Raw genomic sequence first — 22,873 nt, forward strand, 5'->3', positions numbered from 1 at the left:
AACTGTTGATATTATGATAATGACCAAATGCTAAAATGTAAAGGGGGTCACCTATGCCAGATAATAGGGACCGTAATCAATCACGAGGACTACGCTAAACAAAACGTCGATGAAAAAAATTATCGTCTATATCTGTAACAAATTTACACAGTTTCAAAACGCTCGCGAAAGTTGTTTTAGTCATGAAACCTTTGGATTTGCAATGATGTTCACATTTATGTCGTTCTAGTTTGCTTAGCGTCCTTAATTCTGTAAAAGAATGTTCAAATTTGGCTTCTACCCCAACCCTCATACAAGGAGTTTATTTTCATGGAAGTTACAGATCTTGCAGGTTTTGTCGGACACAACCAACTAAGGTGTATTTTCAAGTGTATCTGAGCAATTTGTTAAAAATACGTTGATAGTCAACCATACAATGCAAGAAGATTTAAGATGATTTAAGAATATAAATTTCTTTAGTTGTTGTGAATTATGCTTTTTTCCTGAATCTCTTCCCTCATGCGTAAAGACAACAAATACATAACTCGTATGGGACGGGGTGCTGCTTTTCTTAATCTTGGTTTCCAAAGCAATAAAACTTCACACACCCAAGGAGATACATTGGCCACATGCAAAGCCGTTTATTTTCGATAGCAAGCTTAAAAAGCTAAATGAAAACCTACCAAAGTATATCCCAGCAAAGATGAGGGAAATCTCCAAGAAGATCCTTGTGAGGCGAGCTCGGCTTCTTTGTAATCTGTTTCCTGTAGAATTAAAAAAAAAAGTAATGAAAACAGAAATGATCAAAGCCACATTGCATATCCTATACATCTTCTTTCATTCGCGTAATAAAATGGAACAAAGCTCGGTCCTGATGCATGGACTGCTAACAGCGATACCGAACAAGTACGTTAGGTTTTGAAGATTATAGTTATATAAAAAACTTTCAAATTATGCAAACGGTCTTGGTCTAAAAGGTGTCACTATTTCGTAACTACGGCTAGAATCATACCATGTTTCCATTGCTCAACTTAATGACAACTTAAGTCTTAAACATCAATGTACGCAGCAACAAACCGAAATCGGCAATTCACGATTGCAGCACAGTCGATAGTTAGCGAAGTAGACGTGTGTTGATAATTCACTAAGTTATTTTTCAGTTCTTCAGTGGAACTGAGGCCAAAATAACTTGTCAGCAAGTGCTGTTTTCTCACCTCGAAACTCTGGTCTTCCGCCATGTTGCTTTCTGCACAGACGAGGCTATTTTCCGTTCCATTCTCCTCTCAGAGCCTCGTTCCAAGTCCGCTCGCGTGGAGCGAAGAAAAAGCCTCGTTTCGAGATCTCCAGAGAAGGAACTCCTCAAGTTCCAATACAATGTGTAACTTTAGCCATTTACTTGTTCAACCCTCAATACAAAACCGGAAAGCATGGTCGATGGCAAGCATATGCCTGATTGTGGCGTAACTGGAAATAAAACAAAAAAGCCTAATGGAGTGTCTTAACTGTTTTTACTGCGTTTTCCGTGCCCTATGACCTGTGCTCTGTGCCCTGTGCCCTGTAACCTGTGCCCTGTGCCCTGTGCCCGGTGCCCTGTGCCCTGTGACCTGTGACCTGACCTGTGACCTGTGACCTGCGTTTTGTACCTGCCGGTAGTGCAGGGTTTCTGGTAATATACCGGCTTATAAAAAACTACAAAACTAAAACAGCGTCCGAGTCAGTCAACCTCTGGCTGACATCATCTTAGGAACCGCCAACAGTTCAAACCAAGTTTGTGCGCTTTAGAGTTACTTATATCATGTTAAATATACTTTAGGTCTCTATGTACTGGCTGGCAACGGGAATGATTGATTAAATACCTGATTCAGATACATTTAAATGTCGATAAATAACTGGCAAGCTACTCGCCAAATGCATTGTCCACGTGCAAAAATAACGAGAGTGGATAGAAACTGAACTAGCGTTTCTAGTAGCTTCCTCCTGTTATCGCCGGCCCCAAGGCGGTTTCTACCACTTGGAGTCGGCCTCATGTGTTAACATTGGGTTCTGACTTTTCAACTTTTTTAATGTTTACTACACTAATAAGTTTGGTTTTAATTTAATTAATGACACACTAATGAAAACAGTCCTAACCCTACGACTAACATTGGAATAACACAAACACTACGACTAATGCTATATGTATTTAGGAGCTGTATGAGTTCATGATTTTTTGTGCATTCCGTGTCTCGGGAGGAACAAACCTCCTACTGTAAATGCTAGGTGTCCTGTGCACTAGGCCCAGTCTGCGCCGAGGTGTTGTCATTCGACACTAGGTCAAACCTCGGCATACATGTGCTTTTATCGCTTGTTATTTTCGCCTTTATTTCTCGGATAAGGATCGTCTAACTAGACTCACATCGAAGGAATAGAACATTACGGAAGCATTACGGATATTTCAGCAGTTTTCAAGGTTACGGATAGAGACACTTGCTTGTTTGTAAGGATTTCTTGTACGGTATTGTATTCGAACGGTGTGCTGAGCGTAGTTGATCGGATCGAATAAAACGTGGAATTGACATCGAATTACGGCTGTTACAGTTTGACCTACAAACGAATCACATGGAAGGAGACAAGGAAGAAGATTTACAAGGGAAAACGGAGTTCCCTGATGAAGAGAAGCTTTGCACTTGTTACACCTACTCATGCCTTTGATATGCGAACAATCCGCTACCTCGGCGTTTCATAATAAAGTGTGCGATGACCAAGCCTCCTGCAATGCCCACCACTAACATAACAATCGCAATCCCTGCTGTCGCACCTTTCGACACACCAGAATTCTTATTGCTTTCTTTTCCTGGACTTGGTGTGACAGGGGCGGGCGACGGGGGACTGGGAGCAAAACCAACAAAGAAGGAATCCTTGTAAGCAGGTAGTGTTTCTGTTGAGAACAAAAAACTGTAAGTTTTTTATAACAATCAAGATTGTGACTTGTAACTCAAGACTACCGAGCATGCGATACACTGGAACTCGTAGTGGAGCTTGCTCTATGAGTAATCCAGGCCTGTTGGCAAAGTTGATAAATAAATAAATAAATAAATAAATAAATAGATAAACAAGACAGGTAAATTATCATTTTAATCACCATCATAACACACCATTATCAATATTATTATCATAAGTAGGTTGAGCATGATGATAGAGGTGAGAGTAGTCCTAAATAGGACTAAACATTGCTGACAGTGATCAGCGACGTTTCAACAACCTGTGCAGTAGTCAGAGTGAGTTTTATCACGTCAGTTGATTGAATTTAACTCTATTTATTGTCTTGATTGGACAATTAAGTTCCGATGTTATTGGTCGTCTGTCAGTTAAGCCGTGATGTTATTGGTTACGAAGACGTTAAATGTCATTGGTGCGTCTAGATCCGTGTTTCGCCACAGTTTAACAATCGTTTATTGTTAGTCCAATTATGGATTGTCCAGTCATTCCGCCGTGGTCAGTTTTGCTTGAGTCCGTCATTAAGTCGTTTGTATGGTGCTGGTAATTGTTGACTGCGATTCAGTGTCGTTAAGTTAGTAAACCAGCTGTCTAAAGTACTGGATTTCAATAAAAATCAGTGGAGCTCTTGAGGGCGAACACGCTGATGAAGCAGTAAAAGTGTACTTAACTGGAGCATGCTACTTACAGGAATGATCATTTTACGTGGCCACTTAACGCAACAGAGATTTATCAAGAAGACTGAAAGAAGAGTAAGGTGTCTGTTAAAACTAAACTCTCCTCTAAAAGAGGCTACTCTTGGCTGTTTGTTCAATATTCACTAACCATTCATTGTTGCCACTTTGAAGTTCCCAGACGCTACTGATTTCTTCAAAACATCCAAAGCCTCTAGAAGTCCTTTCTCAGAATAGACCACTACATCAGCTCCAATTGCATTGGGCTTGTCTAGCAATATAAATGCTACATCAATGTCTGCATTTTTATCTTTCCTTCCTTCCAACACCTAAATAATAATAATAACAATAAACAGATAAGGTTAGACAATATTCTCTCCACTTAGAAGCACCCCAAAGGATAAGCAATCCTTCATTTCAGATCAAATGCAGCCTTTATTAAAGATCAAATCCTTTGTTTGCCACAAGCGCATCCAAGTCCACATTTTTTATATGAACCAGGAACAGAAGAGCTTTTTCACAGTGATAATTTATTCTCATTGAGTTCAACGATGATCATGTTTGACCTTCACATTGTTATTAGCAAAATAGATGTGATGCTGATCTGTCATAAAGTATAGTCCTTACCCGGATTCCATTCACCCTGATGATTGAGACATTGGCTGCAGCACTAATGGCCTTGGCCACATCAAGTTTGAACTTGTATGAACCGCTGTACTTGTCATAGTTTCCTGATAATATAATTTGATCATAACTACATCAGCGAAATACAATGTAGCTTTACTGATTGCAATGTTGTTTTTACCTTTTAAGCATTGAAACCAACAACCACATTCTTATGACAGTCAATGATGCAGTTATGATGCATAAATGTCTCAAAGGTCTGTCACCTAGCTACCTATCAGATAAATTGTCAACTCGAGCTATTGTCCACGATGGACAGACAAGATATAGAGATCGCCTCAATATTCCATCTTGTAGAATTAATGCTGGCCAACATGCTTTTTATTACCGTGGTGTGAAAATGTGGAATAATTTAAGTAAAGACTTAAAGGAAATAATAAATAATAAAGTTTTTCAGAGATGTCTTATTAATGAACTGATTTGTAACTTGAACTAGGTTAGATGTTGAATTTTGTACAAAGTTACCATTTAGTTAATGTTGTACATAGTTTTTTCATTTAATTAAATAATTAATTTATTCATCCACTTGATTTATCTAATTTATTTTGATATTGATGCTGAAAAGCCCTTTTTAGGGATGCTCATAGCCTGCTCCACGTGTTCAGATAGTGGAAAGCAGTGTGAAGTAAAGAAAGTGATGAAAAGTAGAGGGGCACTGGGGAGAGAGGTGCACTGCTTCCCACTATCTGAACGCCTGGAACATGCTAGGATGCTCAATAAAGTCTATGTATAGTTTCTACAGATACCTCTCTATTACGAACAGTTTGTTTGGTCCCAGAAATGCCAAAAATCATACATTCCCTACCTCTATAATACGGACACCTCCGTAAAGCAGACAGTTGGTTCTGTCCCCTTGGTGTCCGTATTAAAGAGGTTTGACTGTATAATGTATAATGTATTCTAAATACCATCCTCTAAACATTTCTAATAGTATTGATGAGGAGAATTTGCTTAAACAACCCCCATGAGTGAGTGACCAACATCTATTTTCTCTAAACAAAATCAATACATACTAAAGAGGAAAAGTTATAAGAATAGATAAAATGATCCTAAAGGGAAAGTGCTTTGACCTTTAAAAACAATTTTCTTCACCAAGGGAACTTTCTGGGCAATTTATATGTGGATATTGGGAAGGTTTCAAGTCAAGAAGTTACATATGTACTTAAATATTCTTGATCATTATGCTATAAGGAAGATATGAGATGCTGGTCATGGTTAAAGAATTAAAGTTAATGTAAGGGAGTATTATAATACACATGGTTTCCAGTCAAAGCACCGTGAAAGGGGTTGCAATGACATCAATGCCTGAACTACACAGGGTGTCAATAAGCACTTTTAAAATTTTTCAACATTGTTACATGACCTATGGGGCAGGGGTATCAATTAGTACATGTATTTTGCACAATGATATATAGTTTATGGCTTGCTTGCATGCAATCGCTGTTTTAAGTAGCCTTACACTACTTGTAAATAATACGTGGCACTCTACTATGCATCAAGCCCCAATATCGCAAACAAGTGTGAATGCATCTAAAAGCAAAAAGACAAGCATATTTATCTTCTTCAACAAATCTTCCAAATTTTAAATCTTTACCAGCTAAACTGAAGTGAACAAGGCGTTGCTGTTCAAAAGTGAAGCAGGGCTTGATATCAAACTGGGTCAGGGCAGCAGCCTCAGCATCAAAGTTGAAGACATTCATCTCATCATGACCCCTTGGAGTGTACCAATCAAGCCTTACAGGAACTTGATGTTGGTTGTTTTGTGTTCCAGAATGGAAACGCCAGTTTGGTTTTGAGAAGTAGACCTCCATAATATACTGTCAGGAAAATACAATATAAAGATTTAGCTAGGGCTAAAAGCAAAGCTCTCGATAATGTACTCTTAATTAATTTATATAACTCAAACAAAAAAATAAAATTGTGTAATGTTAACCGGTAACAGCAATGAGATTGGCAAAAAAATCAATATGTCTAATTAGTTAAAAAAAACAACTTTGCATGACTGTGCAGCACACTTTTTTGTACATTTCTTTGACGTTGTTTTGTACGGCTACATCGTGAAACTTCATAGTTACACATCTTATGTAGAAAATGGCGTCAGGGTGCAAAGAAAGTCAACTAACAGCTTGCCCAAAGGGCAAGCTGTAACTAACATCTACTAGCCCGAAAATCATTTTTACTAGCCCCCCAAAAAATTTTTTCGCAAGCAGAATGAAAAAATTTTAATTAATTATTCCTTTCTTAATTACACTGTAAGATAATAAATTAATGGCTCTATTTATTCATTACAATCAGCTGTAGTTATTTGACAAGAGCAATAAATAACCGTAAAAAGTGTGAACTATAGGTAGACCTGGTAAGATACTCTTCACATACTAGCTAGTACAATAATTCAGTGTTCACCTTTTGATTATAAATGCCTTTGTCTTGAAAGTCAACTCACAATGATGAAATAAGGAATTTAAGTGAAGCTAACAGAATGAAGGTTCAAATAATAGACAACCATTTTTCTTTGAACACAGTGCTAAAAACTACATATTCCTGATTAACCTCTTGTGAAAATGTCCAAATGCTCAAGCTTCTGTAACGCTTTTAGCCTGTGTACAGACGTCCCCCCTCCTTCAGAAAAAATCGGGAGAAGAGACGTCTGTGAATCGCCGTCATTAATCATGTTCCGGTATACATTTGCATAAATTATTTTTTGTTGTTGTTTCATCTGACAGTTGATTTTCATGAAAAGTGAAAACAATATGGTGTGGTCTAAATATTTTAATCAACAAACACCTACAGTATCTGTGTTTAGAACTTACCACATTGAAAAGCACGTGACCAGTATTTGCTAAAACCATAATAAATTTCTCACTAGAGTTCAGGATCAAAACCTTTTGTTTACGTTCCTCACAAATGATTATGAAGAAAATTAAGACAAATAGCTTTCTCTGAATCAGTAAGAAATAGTCACGGGCAACCTCCAAAGTTTTTTCAATATCTGCTTTTACTTTATGCGCGGGATCTCAATATGTTTCGTCCAACATGTAATGCGATACTTCGTCTTGTTTATGCAGATGTCACTTCGTCGGAGCGACTTTCAGTCCGCAGGAATTTATTAGGAATTTAAAACATTTTGTCTTACAGTACTTCTGTAATTTTAATCCTCCGAAAAATCTTCACTTGCCCGTCGGGCAAGTTAAGCACAGAATTCACTCGCACGATTGCAAAATCCACTAGCCCCGGGCTGTTGGACACGACTTTCTTTGCACGCTGGTCGTATACATGTGCTCACCAAAAGTTTTGTTGCTTGTGTTCCTATTCGCTTTCTGTTTACTGCTGTTCATTTTCACCTTGCTGGCCGCTAGTCTCATTTGTTTTTAATCTAACGCTTTGGCTGTTTCTCTGTTGTCCATTTCTGTATAGACTTTTTAGTCGGACTTGACTTTGTTGTTGTTTTTGTTTCTAAAAAGTCTGTATGGCCAAAAAAACCCTACATTGTATTACCTGTTGAATGAGTTATGCCTGTGATGCGGACAGGCATGCGGACAGTCACATCATTACCAAAATTTCTTGGATGCATAGATAACCAAATTTTCTTACCCATGATGCTCCGCTGCACGCTCTTAACATGCACGAGAGCTCCACTAATGAAAAGCTACAATTACAGTAAGTACACAATTAAAGCAGGTTTAGCTCAGTTGGTAGCTAGAGTGCTTTACTGCAGGGTGGGAGATCATGGGTTCGGTTCCCAAGGTCCAACTAATGCTCAGGGATTTACTCAGAAATTAAGGTATCACCTAAGTTGCCCTGTAAACAGCTACAACTCTACGTGGCTTCCAAGGATGACCGTGCTCTCTCCTCCACAGGGGCCTCTTTGTGTTGTGGGTAGGCCGGGGAGAGAGAAAAAGAGAGCTCCTGCCTTTTCCTTCTTCCCATCGTCCCCCCCGCTCTTTCTATTTTCGATTATTGCTATTTTTATAGGGATACCCAGCGGGAGCCTATGCGGAGGAGAGAGCTGACCACGTAAAATGGCGGTCCTATTTCCAGCAGGAGATGTGAAAACAGTCTCCTCAATTAGTGTTTTAGTGCTAAATACATTGATGCTCAAATAAAGTGTATTTTATTGTACTTCAAAGCCCTGTAGTACCTCAATAGTTCTATTTCGTCTTCTGCTCTTCCTCACTCCTTTACCAACCCAGATATCAGCACTTATGCCACGAACTGAAGCAGTTCCCTTGTACACCAATGCAGATGAACCGTTTGTTTTTGGCGTATTGAACAGTTCATGTGTCGTCTTCATGCGAATGTGATGATTTTCATCTTCACTTGCATCCCATTCTGTAAGAGTTAAGTTGAAAGGTCTGCAGACATCTGCACTAAGATGGCCACTAGAGATGTTATAACCAATGCCTGTGTTGAAGTCATGGATCAACATCACAGGGCCTCCACTAGAGTTCCAGTAATTTGAATGTTTAAGCAAAGTAAGCTTTTTCTCAAAGTCATAAATTTCCTGTCAAATAAAGTATGGAAGACAATCTGTTAGATTCCCTGCCCAAATTTCTTTGCGTCTGCAGATGAAACAAGAGTCGACCATGTCACATGTGATAATAAGCCTTAACTTTTTTCCCAAGTTGTTCGCCAGTTTACTTCCACCCAATTGAAAATAATTATTCTCAAGTCATTCACCTGTTCACTGCCAGCTATTTGAAATTTTCTTTCAGCCGTTCACTTGTTTACCATCACCCATAAAAAAAATTTCACATAAGCAGTTCACCCATTGCATTCAGCAAATTAAACATTAATGATAAAACAGCAAACAGGGCTCTCACTAAGCAGGGCTGCAGGCCAGGGATTTCCTCTTGCTAATAAGAGCATGACTGCAGGTACTTTCATGGGAAACAAAAGGACAATAAAACCCCAAAATGTCCCAGCTGTTCAATTACCCGCCTACTAATATACATACATGCAGCAACTTGAAATCTTTGTGACAGCAGCCTTGGCCTTGGCTACTGACCTGTCCAATAATTGTACTTTCATCCGCATGCACGGAAATTCCTACTGCAATTTTTTCTGTTACAGCTAGTCGTACTGTTAATAATATTGTAATGTACCAGTACTTACCTGCCAGTTAGACACACTGTTGTTAGCCCTACTCCAAATGGCTTCTAATTCCAAGCTGAAAACTCCAGGTACTAGAGGGACAGTTTTGTTCAAGCCTTTGAGACCGGCACAGTACAGCCCTGAAGGAAGCTGAAAATTGGACGCATCTGGAGGGCCAGGACGAAAATCAAAAAAATCATAAACATGATAGAAATTGTGTGTTTTGTTTAAAGGTACCATTGATCCATTCATTCTTTTAAAAGACTCTGAAGTGCCATTAATAGTTGCACGGATTACTGTGGAATTGTGTGCAACCCATGTTGTTCTCCAGTCAGATGCTGAAAAGAAGTAATCCAAGTAATAGGAAGAATAGTTGTTGGAGATGCAAGCCCTCCAGTGGTGACATCTGCAAGACAAAAATTAATAGAAAGTCAATACTAGAGGAAAAGGGTTTTTGGTTTTAGCTCACCACACCTCTCAAAAATTAATTTCAGTGTAGGTGGTTCACACTTTCCTCAAAAATTTTGGCATTTACGACTAACCCCCTTCCCTTCCAACTTTAGATTTTCCAGTGATCCTCCATTGGGTGGACATGGATGTTAACCACACATGTACAAGTGCCAATATGCTGTACTAAAACTGTGAAAGGTTTGAAACCAGGAGTCATTTCATAAGTGGGTTGAATATGATCATCTGGGTGAACGTAGTCCTGAATAGGACTGTTCTTTACAGTGATCAACCTGTGCGGTAGTCATCTCCAGAGTCAAAGTGAGTTGTGTCACGACAGTTGATGGTATTAAACTCTGGTTATTGACCCGATTAGACTGGTTCAATTGGTTGATTGGTCAACTACGATATGATGTTATTGGTAGTCTGCCTGTTAAACCATGATGTTATTGGCTATAAAGACTCAAAATGTCATTGGTGCATTTTGATCTGTCTTTTGTCACAGTTAAACAGTCGTTTATTGTTACTCAAATTGTCAGTTGTCCAGTCATTCACTCGTAGTTAGTTTTGCTTGAGTCTGTCAATAAGTCATTTATACAGTGAAAAGGGATGGGCCGATTTGAGGAAACACAACATCATCACGATCTCTCAGCAAACGTTTTACTAATAGTAAATATTAATAAAAGTTACTATACAAACAAACTACCTAAATGTGACTGCAAAATGAAATTCGTAAAACAATAAAAACGAGGCTGTTTACCAAATGCTGAAGATGTAACAAGGTCGGTGGTTAGGGGAAAAAAAAAACTACTGACATGAACACTAATAGACACGTAAAAAAAACTCTGCATAGAAAAGGGTGAGATAACAAACTAAATTATATACAACTAAATTTACATACATTGTGCAGCATAAAGAGCATAATTATCAAAATACTAGAATGAGACAAAAAATGAAAAGAATACACGATAATGAGTAAGTGTTGGTGAAAACGAAAACAAAGGGAAAAATTTGCCACAACATTTGGTGCCGATAATAATAATATTGTTGACTAATGATTCAGTGGCATTTGTTCTAAGGAAAGTAAACCAGTTTTCTAATGCGAGTTATTCAGGGGCTCCCAACAACTATTTTCAGTAAAATATCTGTTCAGAGAAGAAAATATTGCCTAGAATTTTCTATTGCTTGACGATGGCTACAAATTTCCAAGTGACCGTTCCATTCATGTACAATTTTCGAAACTTACCTAATAAATTCCTTACGATTTTCTGACGCTTAATTTTTCACATTTCACTCCCCTAGTATTATGCTGTTTTTTCGAAAAAAAAAAAAGAAACCTAAAATTTTCGGATTCAAAAATGTGATTGCGAAAGGAATCAGAAAAATTCCCACTTTCGTAAAGCACATAAATAGCATCTAAAATTTTCGGGAAAATAACACTGAAACCCCTTGACATTTCGAAAAGGCTCAAAGTCTCCTAGGATTACCGAACAGATACAAATTTTATAGCGCTGCTTAAAATGTATTTCTAGAAATCTAAAACTACTCTTAGTCTGGATAGCCTAAAAAGTGTTTTCAACGTATTTAGGAGAAAACCGTCAGTGGGTGCCCCTGGTCATTGATAGTGGTCTGTAGAATACCTTACATGTATACATGTTGCTGAGTCTCAACGCTTTGATGTTTCATCTGTAAATGGTGTTCAGCAATGTGATTGTTGACATTGTGATTTCTTGTCATCTGTTTCAGTTGTTTGTGTTCAGTCAATTGCGTGCGAAGTTTCTTCCAGTATCACCAATATAAGTGGCCTGGCAGTCACAACATTTGACCTTGTATACTGCTCCCTGTCTGTCCTTTGATCTGTCTTTGCACTAACATGTTTTGCATAATGATTTACAGACAATATCAACCTCCCCCCCCCCTCCCCTAGGAAAATCCAGTTTAATTTCATTCTCTCATTTACAGATGTATGAAAAATTAAGTCTCAATAAGTTCACTTAGTGTGATATTATCTAGTTCATCTATTTTAATATTATTTTTCATTTTGAGTACTGTAGTTTTTAGTTTTTATGCAGTGCCCTATTGAAACGCCCATTATGTGACAAAGGCCCTCCACAAAAAGAACTTTCTTATTATCACTATTATTAAAAACTGCTGCACCATTTCTTCGGTCTTTGCGTGACAATCCAGAGGAAAAGGCTAATGTTGTGTTTTAATTTCAATTTTGGTTCAAAGTTCCATACCCAAAAACAAAATGAAATGGAATTTAAACTGAGGAAAAAATTGACCCACAACATATGAAACTTGAGACTCAGTGTATAAGTACAGTGTATGCTACATGTATGTTTCAAATAATTATTAATCCATTATTGATCCATTTTTGTTATGCTTCTTTGTCTCATATCAACATAGCAGCTCTCAGACAAATTTAGAGGAAAATAAAAATAAATACTTAGTAAGAAAACTAAGAAAAATTTGAACAACAACTTTTTCTAACCTATTTTAAAACTCGTTTTCCTTTGTTCCAATAAATATGTTCAATGCACTAACATGAACATTTTCAAACCAACAACAAAACTTTGAATCACAATGTAGAGTCAATTATTATGTGTAGTGCCTTTTTTGTTGTATAAAGTTTATTTTTTTATTTCTTTAGTCAATATTTTGGCCAGCTTGAACAACCAATCACAAGTAAGAGGATTTATGCAGGGCTGTCAACCTGTCACGTCTTCAAGTATTGAGAATTGATAAGGAGGGGATGATAGATGATGTTATAATGTACCGCACATGATGTCATTTGTGATAAAATAATTAATAAAAATTATGACAAATTTTGTCAACTCCAGTCGTCACAAATTTGTGATAACACAAAACAAAGATTTGTTGGCATTGTAACATTTAGCCTACGAAAGCAGATGTCACTTTTTCGGTCATCACTTCTCTCCATGCAGGCCATGTAACATTTGACCTGATTATTATTACATTACAATGGTACACAGGAGTTTATGAGGAAACGTTCGATGTTAACATTAAAATAGCCTAAACAACACAAAATAGTTGGGAGATTTCATAATCTGGAGACCGGGAGATATGGTCCAATATCTCATCTGGAGTCTCCCGGATAATCCAGGAGAGTCGAAAGCACCGTAAATGGAGCTTGAAATAACATAATAAAGAGAAAACATTCACAAAAATGTGCTGTGTCACTTTATGCTGTAAGATCACTGGTGTGGAACAAACAGCAATACCGCAAATAATATGCCAGATTAATATCAGGTTTTGTTTTGAGTTGTTTTTGACAAGAGTTTAACCTGTGTGAGCATGCATGAATTCTTTCACTGCTGTAATAATTAAACATAACTGATAATGACCTGGGATTTTCTGGCAAATGATTGAAATACATGAGTGTCACAGAAACTGTTCAAAATGTTTAAATAAGGGCAATTTTACATACATTGATATTATATCAGCATTCAATGGGCCCTTTCACCATTAACCTCCACTTTCGATTTTGACTAGTTAGCGAATATCCAAACTCTACTAGAAAAAGTGCCTTACAGTAAGCAAACTTGCCAAGTTTGAAGATGGTATATCAGAAACCTCTGTAAAGTCAATATCACACAAAGCCATATTTTTGGTTAGTTTGCATCTAGCAACATTACTAATTCTTAAGGACGTTTGTGCCCATCACATCTTAATGGTCTAATGAACAAAAAAAACTCTTTTTTTAAAATACTTTCTTACAAAATTTGATATTAGCTTCAGTTGACACGAAGTTGCAATAATAATAATAATAATAATAATAATAATAATAATAATAATAAATTATTATTTTTAAAAAACACTAAAACACAAAGCTCTTAATATGTCAATATCAAGGGCCTTGAATGTAGGAAGTTGATAATGTTATTGGTTTATCAGTAATAGATCATAACCCACTCTTCAGATATCCTTAGAGCTCACTATTTGGGTCACTGGGGCAAAGCTATTTCCTTATCTTGTTTAATCATTTGTCAGACACCAGTAATCTGCACACATAATTTGGGAAGGAACAAATACTAATTGTAAATTATAAATTAAATTGAAGTTCTCTCTGTTATCTTTAAAGTTTCCACTAACCATTCGTGTGCATTTCAGCGTGAGCAAACGATACAACTGTGAGCATATTATGTAATGGCACATTTTTTTATATTCTGATGTGTCACCATCACTTACTTGTGTCAAAAAATGATTTGACCCTCTGACAGCCAAAAAAGGTTTAAGCTCACCTTATTCCACGCACAGACGAAATACCCAAGTAAGTTTCGTTATACTGACTTCCAAACTTGAACAACTGAGACACGCTTTCGATATGCGCGCCAAAGCCAAAAAAGCTAAAGTGAAAATGGCCCTCTTCAGGGTGAGAAGCAGGAGTAACTGTACAGGTTTTGGAGCTCAAATTCACGTGAAGTACTTCGTCCAATGCGTAGTCGTAGATATCCATGTACGTTTGTCCATCTTTTGTTTGTTCAATCCTGCCCTTGTCAGCTTCCTGATCATAGTACTCCTTGAAAAGTGCTGAGTAGTTCTTGTTAACGATGTTCACTCCCACAAGTGTTGAAAAAGCTGTGGGCAGCGTTGGAAGCTTAGGACTTGATCCATGGCTGCTATTTAAAGGCTGGCAAATGGGCTGCAGTTTCCCTGAAACAGCTCCAAAAGCTGCTATCAGGCAGCACAGAATAGAGACGTACATTGTGATTACAGCTGAGTCGAAAATGAAGTTCACGGCGGGTGCCTCGTGACATGGTATGATTAATCTTGCATGAATGAATGCACTTGGAAACAAAACATAGCTAGTCACATGGTGGTGGAGAATAGAGAGTGAGGGCAATGAAAAAGTTTTGTTCATTTTCTATTTCATCTCCAAAAGTTACTTGTCTTGGGCGAAATTCTGCCATTTCCCGACACCTTCCCATTGTCTACAGTAGACAAAAAGCCTGATTATAAGCAGTATCGTCTCATCTCATAAGTGAAGCAGAGTAAAATTCAATGAAATAAGCAACTCGTTCCCAGGGTCATCAAGGGAAAACAAGGTTGCATTTCATGGGTTCGTACATTACGTAACTGGTGCTTAGCGCCGTTAACCATTCGATAAACTTCGCAAATTTGTGTCGCTCTCTCTAATTGCATATTGGTAAGTAGACACTTTTTCCACTCATTTTGGTCGCTATCTACGCTAAAGAAAACAAAAACAACCCCCTACAATCCTAAATTAAGTAAACCCATTCCAAAAGGTAACGTAAAGCAATGTCCCCATGATTCAGCTGTTTTTGCCTACACGTAGAGTCGTACGAGTAGCTGTGAGTAGTTTCCAGTCGCGTTACTTTCTGGGCAAATTTGAATTCATTTAATATCTTGTAGAATTCCTGCTTTTTCCTTTGATAGTCAGGCAGAACTGTGGGACGATTGTTGCGTCGAAATTTTATTAAAATATTGATTTTAATAGAGAGGGGATCACAGGGTTAATCCACTTGAAATTTGGAAATGTTGACAGTTGACGGGACCTTAGTACTCGAAGAAAGCTGTTATAAAAAAAGCTGTTATAAAAGTCAAGAGACAGCAGAACAGATAGTCACAGCCTTGTAAAGTTAGTTTAATTAATTTTATATTTTCATTTCATTTTTACTTCCCAATGCCGGCCCTGTTATGATCATGCAAAAAGGAGAAATAAATTAATGTTACTCGGTCGCGAGGGATCATGCTGTTTAAAATGCTTAATTGCAAACTTTCAAGAAGTCTCATTGAATGTGTAAACACAATCCTATAAGGAAAACAATAGTAGGATGTGTCATTAATTTTCTCATGTGTAATCCTTCTTAACAGATTACCAGTCCATAATTTTCATCTTAGTGTGGACACATGATCTAATGGCATTTCCTGTAATTTATTACTATGTCATAATGGTGGCGAAATAGAATATTTAAAAAAAAAATAAAAAATATGACGAAAAAACATGTTCTAATAGGGTTGAAACATGCGTTTTTTGGCCAGCACATGTTTGACAGCAAATAAGCAAACTGTCATGCCAAAGATTGAAGAAAACAGAAAACAGCCAACATTCTACGATGCCACCACTGGTTTCCCCGCAAAATGACGTCTGAGAAATGAGCACAGAAATTCCTTACTGATGATGTGTAACTACCCAGATCTGAGTAGTGATGCGTCATCAGTATGGAATTTCTACCGTTGTTTCTCAGGCGTCATTTTGCGGGGAAACTGTGGTGGGGTTTTGAAATGTAGGCTGTTTTCTCAGGCTATCAAGCAACCAGAAATCTGGTCAAATGCTTCAAGCGACTAAAACAGTGGCCTACTTTGCGTGTGAACATTTGTCTAACACCCTTAAACCTTGAAAAGCTTGGTGGTAAAACATGTCATGTTTGCACCCAATCAGATGTTCATTTTTGCTTTGCATGTCCATACATAGAGTTACTATTTGCATAGTCATGTAAAGCTTTTACTTGTACTGGTCTGTCATATCTAGTAAACAGATCCACAGTGGAACTACTACTCAGGGTTATTATTTTACTGTTTTTAACAGATCCATGAAGAGCCAGGCACAATTGTTTTAACAATGACAGACAAAGGTAAAAGTCATTTGTTTGACTACTGTTACATGTGATAAATAGCGTATTTCCTTGAATAATAGCCTTCCCTCGATTAATCGCCTCCCTCGAATTATCATCCCCCTAAGGCCCTTTGACGGAAATATTTAAAATAATTGCGCCTCCTTTGAATAATCGCCCCCTTTTGCCCTCTTGTTATTTTCTCTTCCTTTTATCCCCTCCCTGTCAAGTTTAAGTGCAATGTGATCCAGCAAAACTGATCAGTGATGATTCAAGCTCTGAAAATTAATCAAGTGACTAAATTTGGAATTCATGAAATTCATTCAAAGTAAAATATCAAAACCAATCTTAAATCCCTTCCACCTTGGACTTTACACCATCTTTTGCTTCACTTGATGTTAAAACAGTTATAGCCTGTTAGGGCTCCTCGTCAATTCCCTTTTTCTACTCATCTTTTGTTTTTTGTATAATTTCTGTTATTGAATGGCAAATAAAAAAAATAAAATAAATAAATAGATAAATAAAGGCAAGCAGGTACGCAACTGAGCCTAAGAATGACGAAAAGTTTCAGACTACAGTATCTGCTGTTGATTAAGTCCCCTTGTGGTATGTTTAGCTCATGAAACGTTTGCTGTCTGAACTGGGTACATATCTTGTGGCTTATTGTGCACTTATGTACATTTGTATGTACTTACATGTATAATGCATACATGTACTTGTGTATGGAGGCACCATAGATCAACTGCATGATGCTATTTACAGAAATTAAATGATAAAAACCCACAATAGAACATTTATGTACCTTCTTCCAACATGGATGAAACATGTCACATGGTACTGAATTATCAGGTGTTAGGTTTCGATGAACACCCAACATCTGATATTCAGTGTAATGTTCTTGCTTAATCCTCCCTCAAGTCCAAAATACAAAATAGTCCTATTCCCAGTTTTTCAGTGTAGTAGTAAAAATTTATTCTTCTTTTATTTTTTATAATCCAAAATTGCTGCTTTCTGCTATTATCGAATTAAGTTAGTGGCATAATTTATATTATGACCTTATTACAAAACGACATGTGTTGATTTTAAATTATTATAGGTGTATTTCTTTCATTGGCCTCAAAGCCAAAAATGGTTGTTTTGATTTGTATGTGTAAAATTTTCAGAGGTACCGGTATACTTCTCTGCAGGGAGGCCTGACTTTCAGAAGGATTAAAGAAAGCAGTAAATTCTCTCAGGGGGATTTCTTAATTTGACAAGTTTAATAATATTATTTTACTGCATTAAGGGGGCAGCATTTATGGACTAGTGGTTAAAGCACTGGACTTGTAATTGTAAATTCAGAGGCCGTGAGCTCTAGTTCTGTCCTGACCGCTAGCTGGATTTGTTCTCGGTGGTCCTGGGATCCTTCATCATACTTGCAAATAGCCAGCTAATTACCTCCAGCCAGCTGGGACTCTTAACCCTGTTAAGTTTAATTTGAATTATTTGTTTCCGACATTTGGTCAGTTCTCCTAGCATTAGTGCTATAAATACTTCCAAGGGTAAACAAAGGGTATTACAATTAATAATAGTAATTATTATTGTCATTGATATTACAGGTTCTGACTCTGAACAAGTGCCTGCAGCTGCAAATGCAGTGGATAGTAGTCCACCTCCCTATCCATCAGAGCTCCCACCTCCTTATATACAGCAGCCTGGCTACCAAGCACCACCCAGTTATGAAGTTCCACCTGGTTACCAAGGACCTCCTGCCTATCAAACTTTACCTGGTTACCCAGCAGGGCAAGTGTATCAAGGTGTTCCTGTTGGTTATGTGGTTGCCACTGTAAGTTTTGAGTTTGTTGACCTGCAAATACCTGTAGTTGACTAATAAAAACTGGACACGCAGGTCCTTGTTTTAATTTAAGTATTTGAAATTTCATACAGTGTAAGAAACAGTTACTCTCCCCTCAAGTGACAGAGATCTTTTCATTCAGAGTGACACCAAACACCTGGAATTCATGGAAAACTCCTTGAAACTTCTGTTCAATTTTATTGCACCCTCTTGATTAAAACTGGTTTTTTCTTTCTGTCAGCTATTATCTCTCTGGAGGGGGGGGGGGGGTACTCAAGGGAAGTCTGGGCAGAGGTGCAGTGCCGCTGATCAGGTCTTTAAGACAAAAATTGTTCATTAAGACAAGAGATCTCATTAACTTTTACGACCCTGTTCCATTTTATTTTAGACTGCTTATCGCCAACCTTCACACTCTTTTAAAAAATTCTGTTCCAAGGACACCTTGTTCAAGATGCTAAAGAGTGAAATTGTATACCCTATTTAAGATTCAAGACCCTGAAAACCATACCCTGTTCAGCATCACATACCCATAAAGGCCAATAAGGGAGTGCCCCTCCCCTGCGGGCTGTGTACTCTTTCTATACAAACAGTTGTAGAGAACAATGTTTATTCACATATCTAAACAGACACACCTATAAAGCTACTTTAACATTATTTTGCAAACTTCACCCCTGGTTATACTTGATGTTTACAGCAACCAAGTTCCTATGTGGTTCAACCTACATCCATGCAGGATATTCCCCCTGACTATCAAGGCCTTTCTTGGTTTTCCTGTTTGTGTTGTTGCTGGCCTCTTGGAATTGTAGCCATACTAAAGTCAAATGAGGTAAGGTTTTAAATAACTTGGTGGCTTAACATATCTTAGGTCTAACTTTCTGGGCTCATACACATCTTGAAATTCCAGTGGTCTGATTTTATGGCCTTGAAATTGGTTTTTGGTTCTCGTAAGTCCTTACTATTGAAGAACATCTACATTATCATCACTTTAAAAATGAACTACAGTAGGTTTTAATGTAGAGAGTGAAAATGCAGACAGAATTAATTTTTACAAAATATGTGTAACATGCACGTTTATACAGTCACTGAGTTAGAGGTGTACCTTATCAAGTTTTTTTCATCCATTCTGAATTTCACTTATAGAAGGTGAACCACACATCAATGGCGTTCATAATTCACTCTAAGTTCTCATTAATTTTCCTAAAATATCTAGGAAATTTCAAAGAACAGTCCTAGAAAGTCCTTAAAAAGTCCTTGAATTTTTGGCTTGAAAAAGTCTATGAACCCTGAACTTAAAAACTTTTGATAAGTAATTGTTATATCACTGGAAATTTTTTCCCAACAATGCATTCTGTTATTGGTTACTTCAAGGTCACATGACATCAAACAATGAAACTGTTTCCCACCAAAATCTCTGAGAGGTGACATCAGAGGGTAACAGTGCACTGTTTACCTGCCAATGTTGACTAACGACCACCATTACAGCGAGGTTTAATGAATTTACAGCTTCAAAATTTCCAGCTATATAACAAATCAAAGAATTAGCAGGGGAATTGGAGCCAATCAGAAATGGCAAAGTAGTTTGAATTATGAATAATAATTTGCTCCACCTCGGGAACCATTAAGATTCTGGGGAAACAAAATTAACTGTTTCCTTCCGTCAGGACCAGTCTTTAAGTGTTTATTATTTCATATTGACAGTCTTGGCTCAGCATAGTAAATAATGAGAGGTTAAGAGCATAGTGGCTGACATCATCGGATTTCATGACCACTGTGAGAAACTGATTGTATTAATATTGATGTCAAAATAATGATACTTTACCGAGAATTTCCCTTCCAATCAGAGTCTGCCCACTGCCATCCCCCCCCCCCCCCCCCCAGTCCCTTGCTTGGTTTACCCCTATTTCCTTTTTATTCAATCAAAGAGGCTGGTCCCATGCTACTTTTCTTCCTGCAGTGTAAACAAAGAAATAAAAATGGGATTATTTAGGATTAAAAGAATTTATTTTTGCTTTAATTATTTTCAGGTTAAGAGCTCCCTTTCCCGTGGAGATTTTCATTCTGCCAGAATTGCTTCCAATTCTGCACGGAATTTTGCTTATGCTGCCATTGGAATTGGAGTTGGTTTTTTAGTCATGTATATCATTGCTATGATACTTGTATTTACAATAGTTGCTAGTAGCAATTAAACTTTAGGACAAATAACAGAACATGCAGAAACCTAGAACTCTAATTTCAGGTTAGTTAATTTTTGTAGTCGGATTTACTATGTATAGGAGACCTTTTGTTATTTATAAGAGGGCGGAATTGGCGAGAAAATGGGGAGAGGTGAAATTTTCGCCATTGCAAAAAGAGGAGCGGGGGGGAGTGGGCCTTAAAAAGGTGATGTATTTAAAAGAGGCAAAAACGTAACTGCAGCGCATCAATAAGAGCAGGGGACCTCAGATTTTATGGCTAAGATTCTTTGGGTTTCGCTATGATTCTTGTAAGAGTATGACCTTGCACAGTATTACTGGATTGCGTTTCTAAAAAGCAATGGTGGACTGATCCTAGTACAAGAATCACATTCCAGTTCTAAAACAACATTACAATGTTCTCTTTTCCTCGTTATACTGATAACAATTTGCCTTGTATCTAATTTCGTTAAAAATATTTCTTAACTTCCAAGTCCTACTTTTCCGTCCATATTCCTTAAACAAGGTGTGAATGTGTGAGTTTGTTGGCCTGTTCACGGACCCTCTATTTTCTCTTCGAAGTCCATCGAGCGCGCGTAATAAAAAAAACCGTGGAGGATTCATTGACCGCCGGCGCAAGGGAAAAGAAAGATGAAGCAACGTTTGTGTACAGGCTATGAGTTTGTGTGGTTGTGAATCACTATAGGTTGCCATGCAGCACGTACCTCCGCTGTTAATACTTTTTTTAAAATTATTATATTTAATTCCAGCTTCCTGGCATTTTTAGCTTATTTATCGATTTCAGAAAATTATTAACTTTATTCTTTGAAAACATCATTTATTGTCTGTTATGGGAGGGTACAATAAATAAAGTTGAAAGAAATTTGAATTCAGTAACGAAAATGTTTTGCCTTCCGTACGCAGATGTTGCCTCGAAAACAATTCCTTCCCCTGATTATATCTTAGTCTAACCTGCGCTTATTATGTTTGTTCATCTTATGTATATTTCTCTAGATGTTGTTTTCATTACCAAATGATATAAAAGAGGTCCCGAGAGAGGTGTAGCCGCTTGGAAAGGCTTTCCAATATAAAAATCCAGTTATTATAACGGCTTTTCGATGTCTTCAACCTTAATTGTTATGTCAAGTGCATCGGTGGAGATCATTACTAGTACTTGGAAATTATCAATTTTTGCGAAAAGATAGGCAGCGCTTATAAATTTTTATTTACATTAAGATCATGTGACTGATTACACTAGAGAATTCGTTCTTTAATATATGTAAAAATTTAATGTTCCCCTGCATTTAAATGAACAATTACAAGAAAGACAAAAAAGGTGTCAAAAAAATAATTATTACGCGCAAGATAGACAAACAAGCCGAAGAAAACCCATTTTAGTCAGCAGTTTTTGAAAGTCATGACAGAGGAGAAAAACATGTTCAATTACAGCCCGTCCCGACTTTTTTAGACGCAAACCGTAAGTACCATCTTAAGATCAAGTTCGATGTTTGTTTTAAAATAGTCAGGAATAGCTTAGCGCGCCTTGAGGTGTGCATGTATAATAAACAAGTTAAAACCAGTGGCAGGTTGCGGTTAAAAACGACGTTTCGGTGTGATCATGAAGGCATAAGGTAAATAGGAGAAGAAAGTAACTGCGAAAGACTAGCGTCGTTCACTGAGTTAACTTAATTAATGAATGAAATAAAAAAAAAATACTTTTTCATATTGCGTCCAACTGCATTTTCAGACAACATCTAATTGTCTTAAATATGTACAACATGTGCACTAAACAAGCAAATTTGTTAGCTCATTTACTTAAAAGCAGCCTCAGTAGGTCAAAGGGGACAAATGTTACACGCGTTCAGTCCTCCACGCGTTGGAACACCTGTTCTCAAGTGTATCCTTAAGGACCATTAACATTGTTGGCTAACGGTCTGTGGTTTCTGTGGTTTTATGTGCCGTTAGCCCTTGATATAATAATTTGCAGCTCACTATAAGCACAGGCCTAATTTCAGGTCTTTTAGCACCTCTCATACATTAACTCTTTCTTTCAGGGTCGAGGTAAAATGGTCGCTATTTTCTTTTTTTCTTGCGCACTGGATTCTTATCATTCACCAAGCGAAACGAAAATAGAGCCTGAGCACAGGTTATAGTTGTATGCACTTTCAAGCTAAGATGTTCCCCGCTCGCAGCGGCCTCTTTGGCATCTGGTAGCAGGGAAGCTAAACTGTTCGAATTGTTTTGAAACGAGATCTGTCCAACCGTGATTTTGAAATGGCAATGAAAACAAGAACAATCTCAACTAAGAACGAATTGCATCAAGTTTTCATTGTGACCCGTGTACCGCGGGAGGGGGGGGGGGGGGGGTGGGGCAAAGACGGGGAGCTACTCGACAAAGTTTTATACCGAGAGGCTCCG

At 37.6% G+C, this 22,873-nt stretch overlaps 2 protein-coding genes across 2 annotated transcripts; one reads left to right on the top strand and one right to left on the bottom strand.

The window, feature by feature from the left end:
• Positions 1-2,045: 2,045 nt before the first annotated feature.
• LOC140935147 (uncharacterized) lies at positions 2,046-14,689 on the bottom strand. Its single transcript, XM_073384680.1, has 7 exons — positions 14,117-14,689; positions 9,426-9,810; positions 8,452-8,814; positions 5,908-6,130; positions 4,257-4,360; positions 3,781-3,958; positions 2,046-2,896 (listed from the first exon to the last, which is right to left on the bottom strand). Exons 1-7 carry the CDS (start codon positions 14,578-14,580, stop codon positions 2,655-2,657), a joined length of 1,959 nt encoding a protein of 652 aa, XP_073240781.1. The 5' UTR covers positions 14,581-14,689; the 3' UTR covers positions 2,046-2,654.
• Positions 14,690-16,353: 1,664 nt separating this feature from the next.
• Positions 16,354-21,344, top strand: LOC140933700 (proline-rich transmembrane protein 1-like). Its single transcript, XM_073383311.1, has 4 exons — positions 16,354-16,471; positions 18,049-18,275; positions 18,979-19,110; positions 20,309-21,344. The coding sequence occupies exons 1-4, from the start codon at positions 16,459-16,461 to the stop codon at positions 20,468-20,470; spliced, it is 534 nt and encodes a 177-aa protein (XP_073239412.1). The 5' UTR covers positions 16,354-16,458; the 3' UTR covers positions 20,471-21,344.
• The last annotated feature ends 1,529 nt before the right edge of the window (positions 21,345-22,873 follow it).

Source organism: Porites lutea, chromosome 4 (genome assembly GCF_958299795.1).
Source record: "Porites lutea chromosome 4, jaPorLute2.1, whole genome shotgun sequence".
NCBI lineage: Eukaryota > Metazoa > Cnidaria > Anthozoa > Scleractinia > Poritidae > Porites > Porites lutea.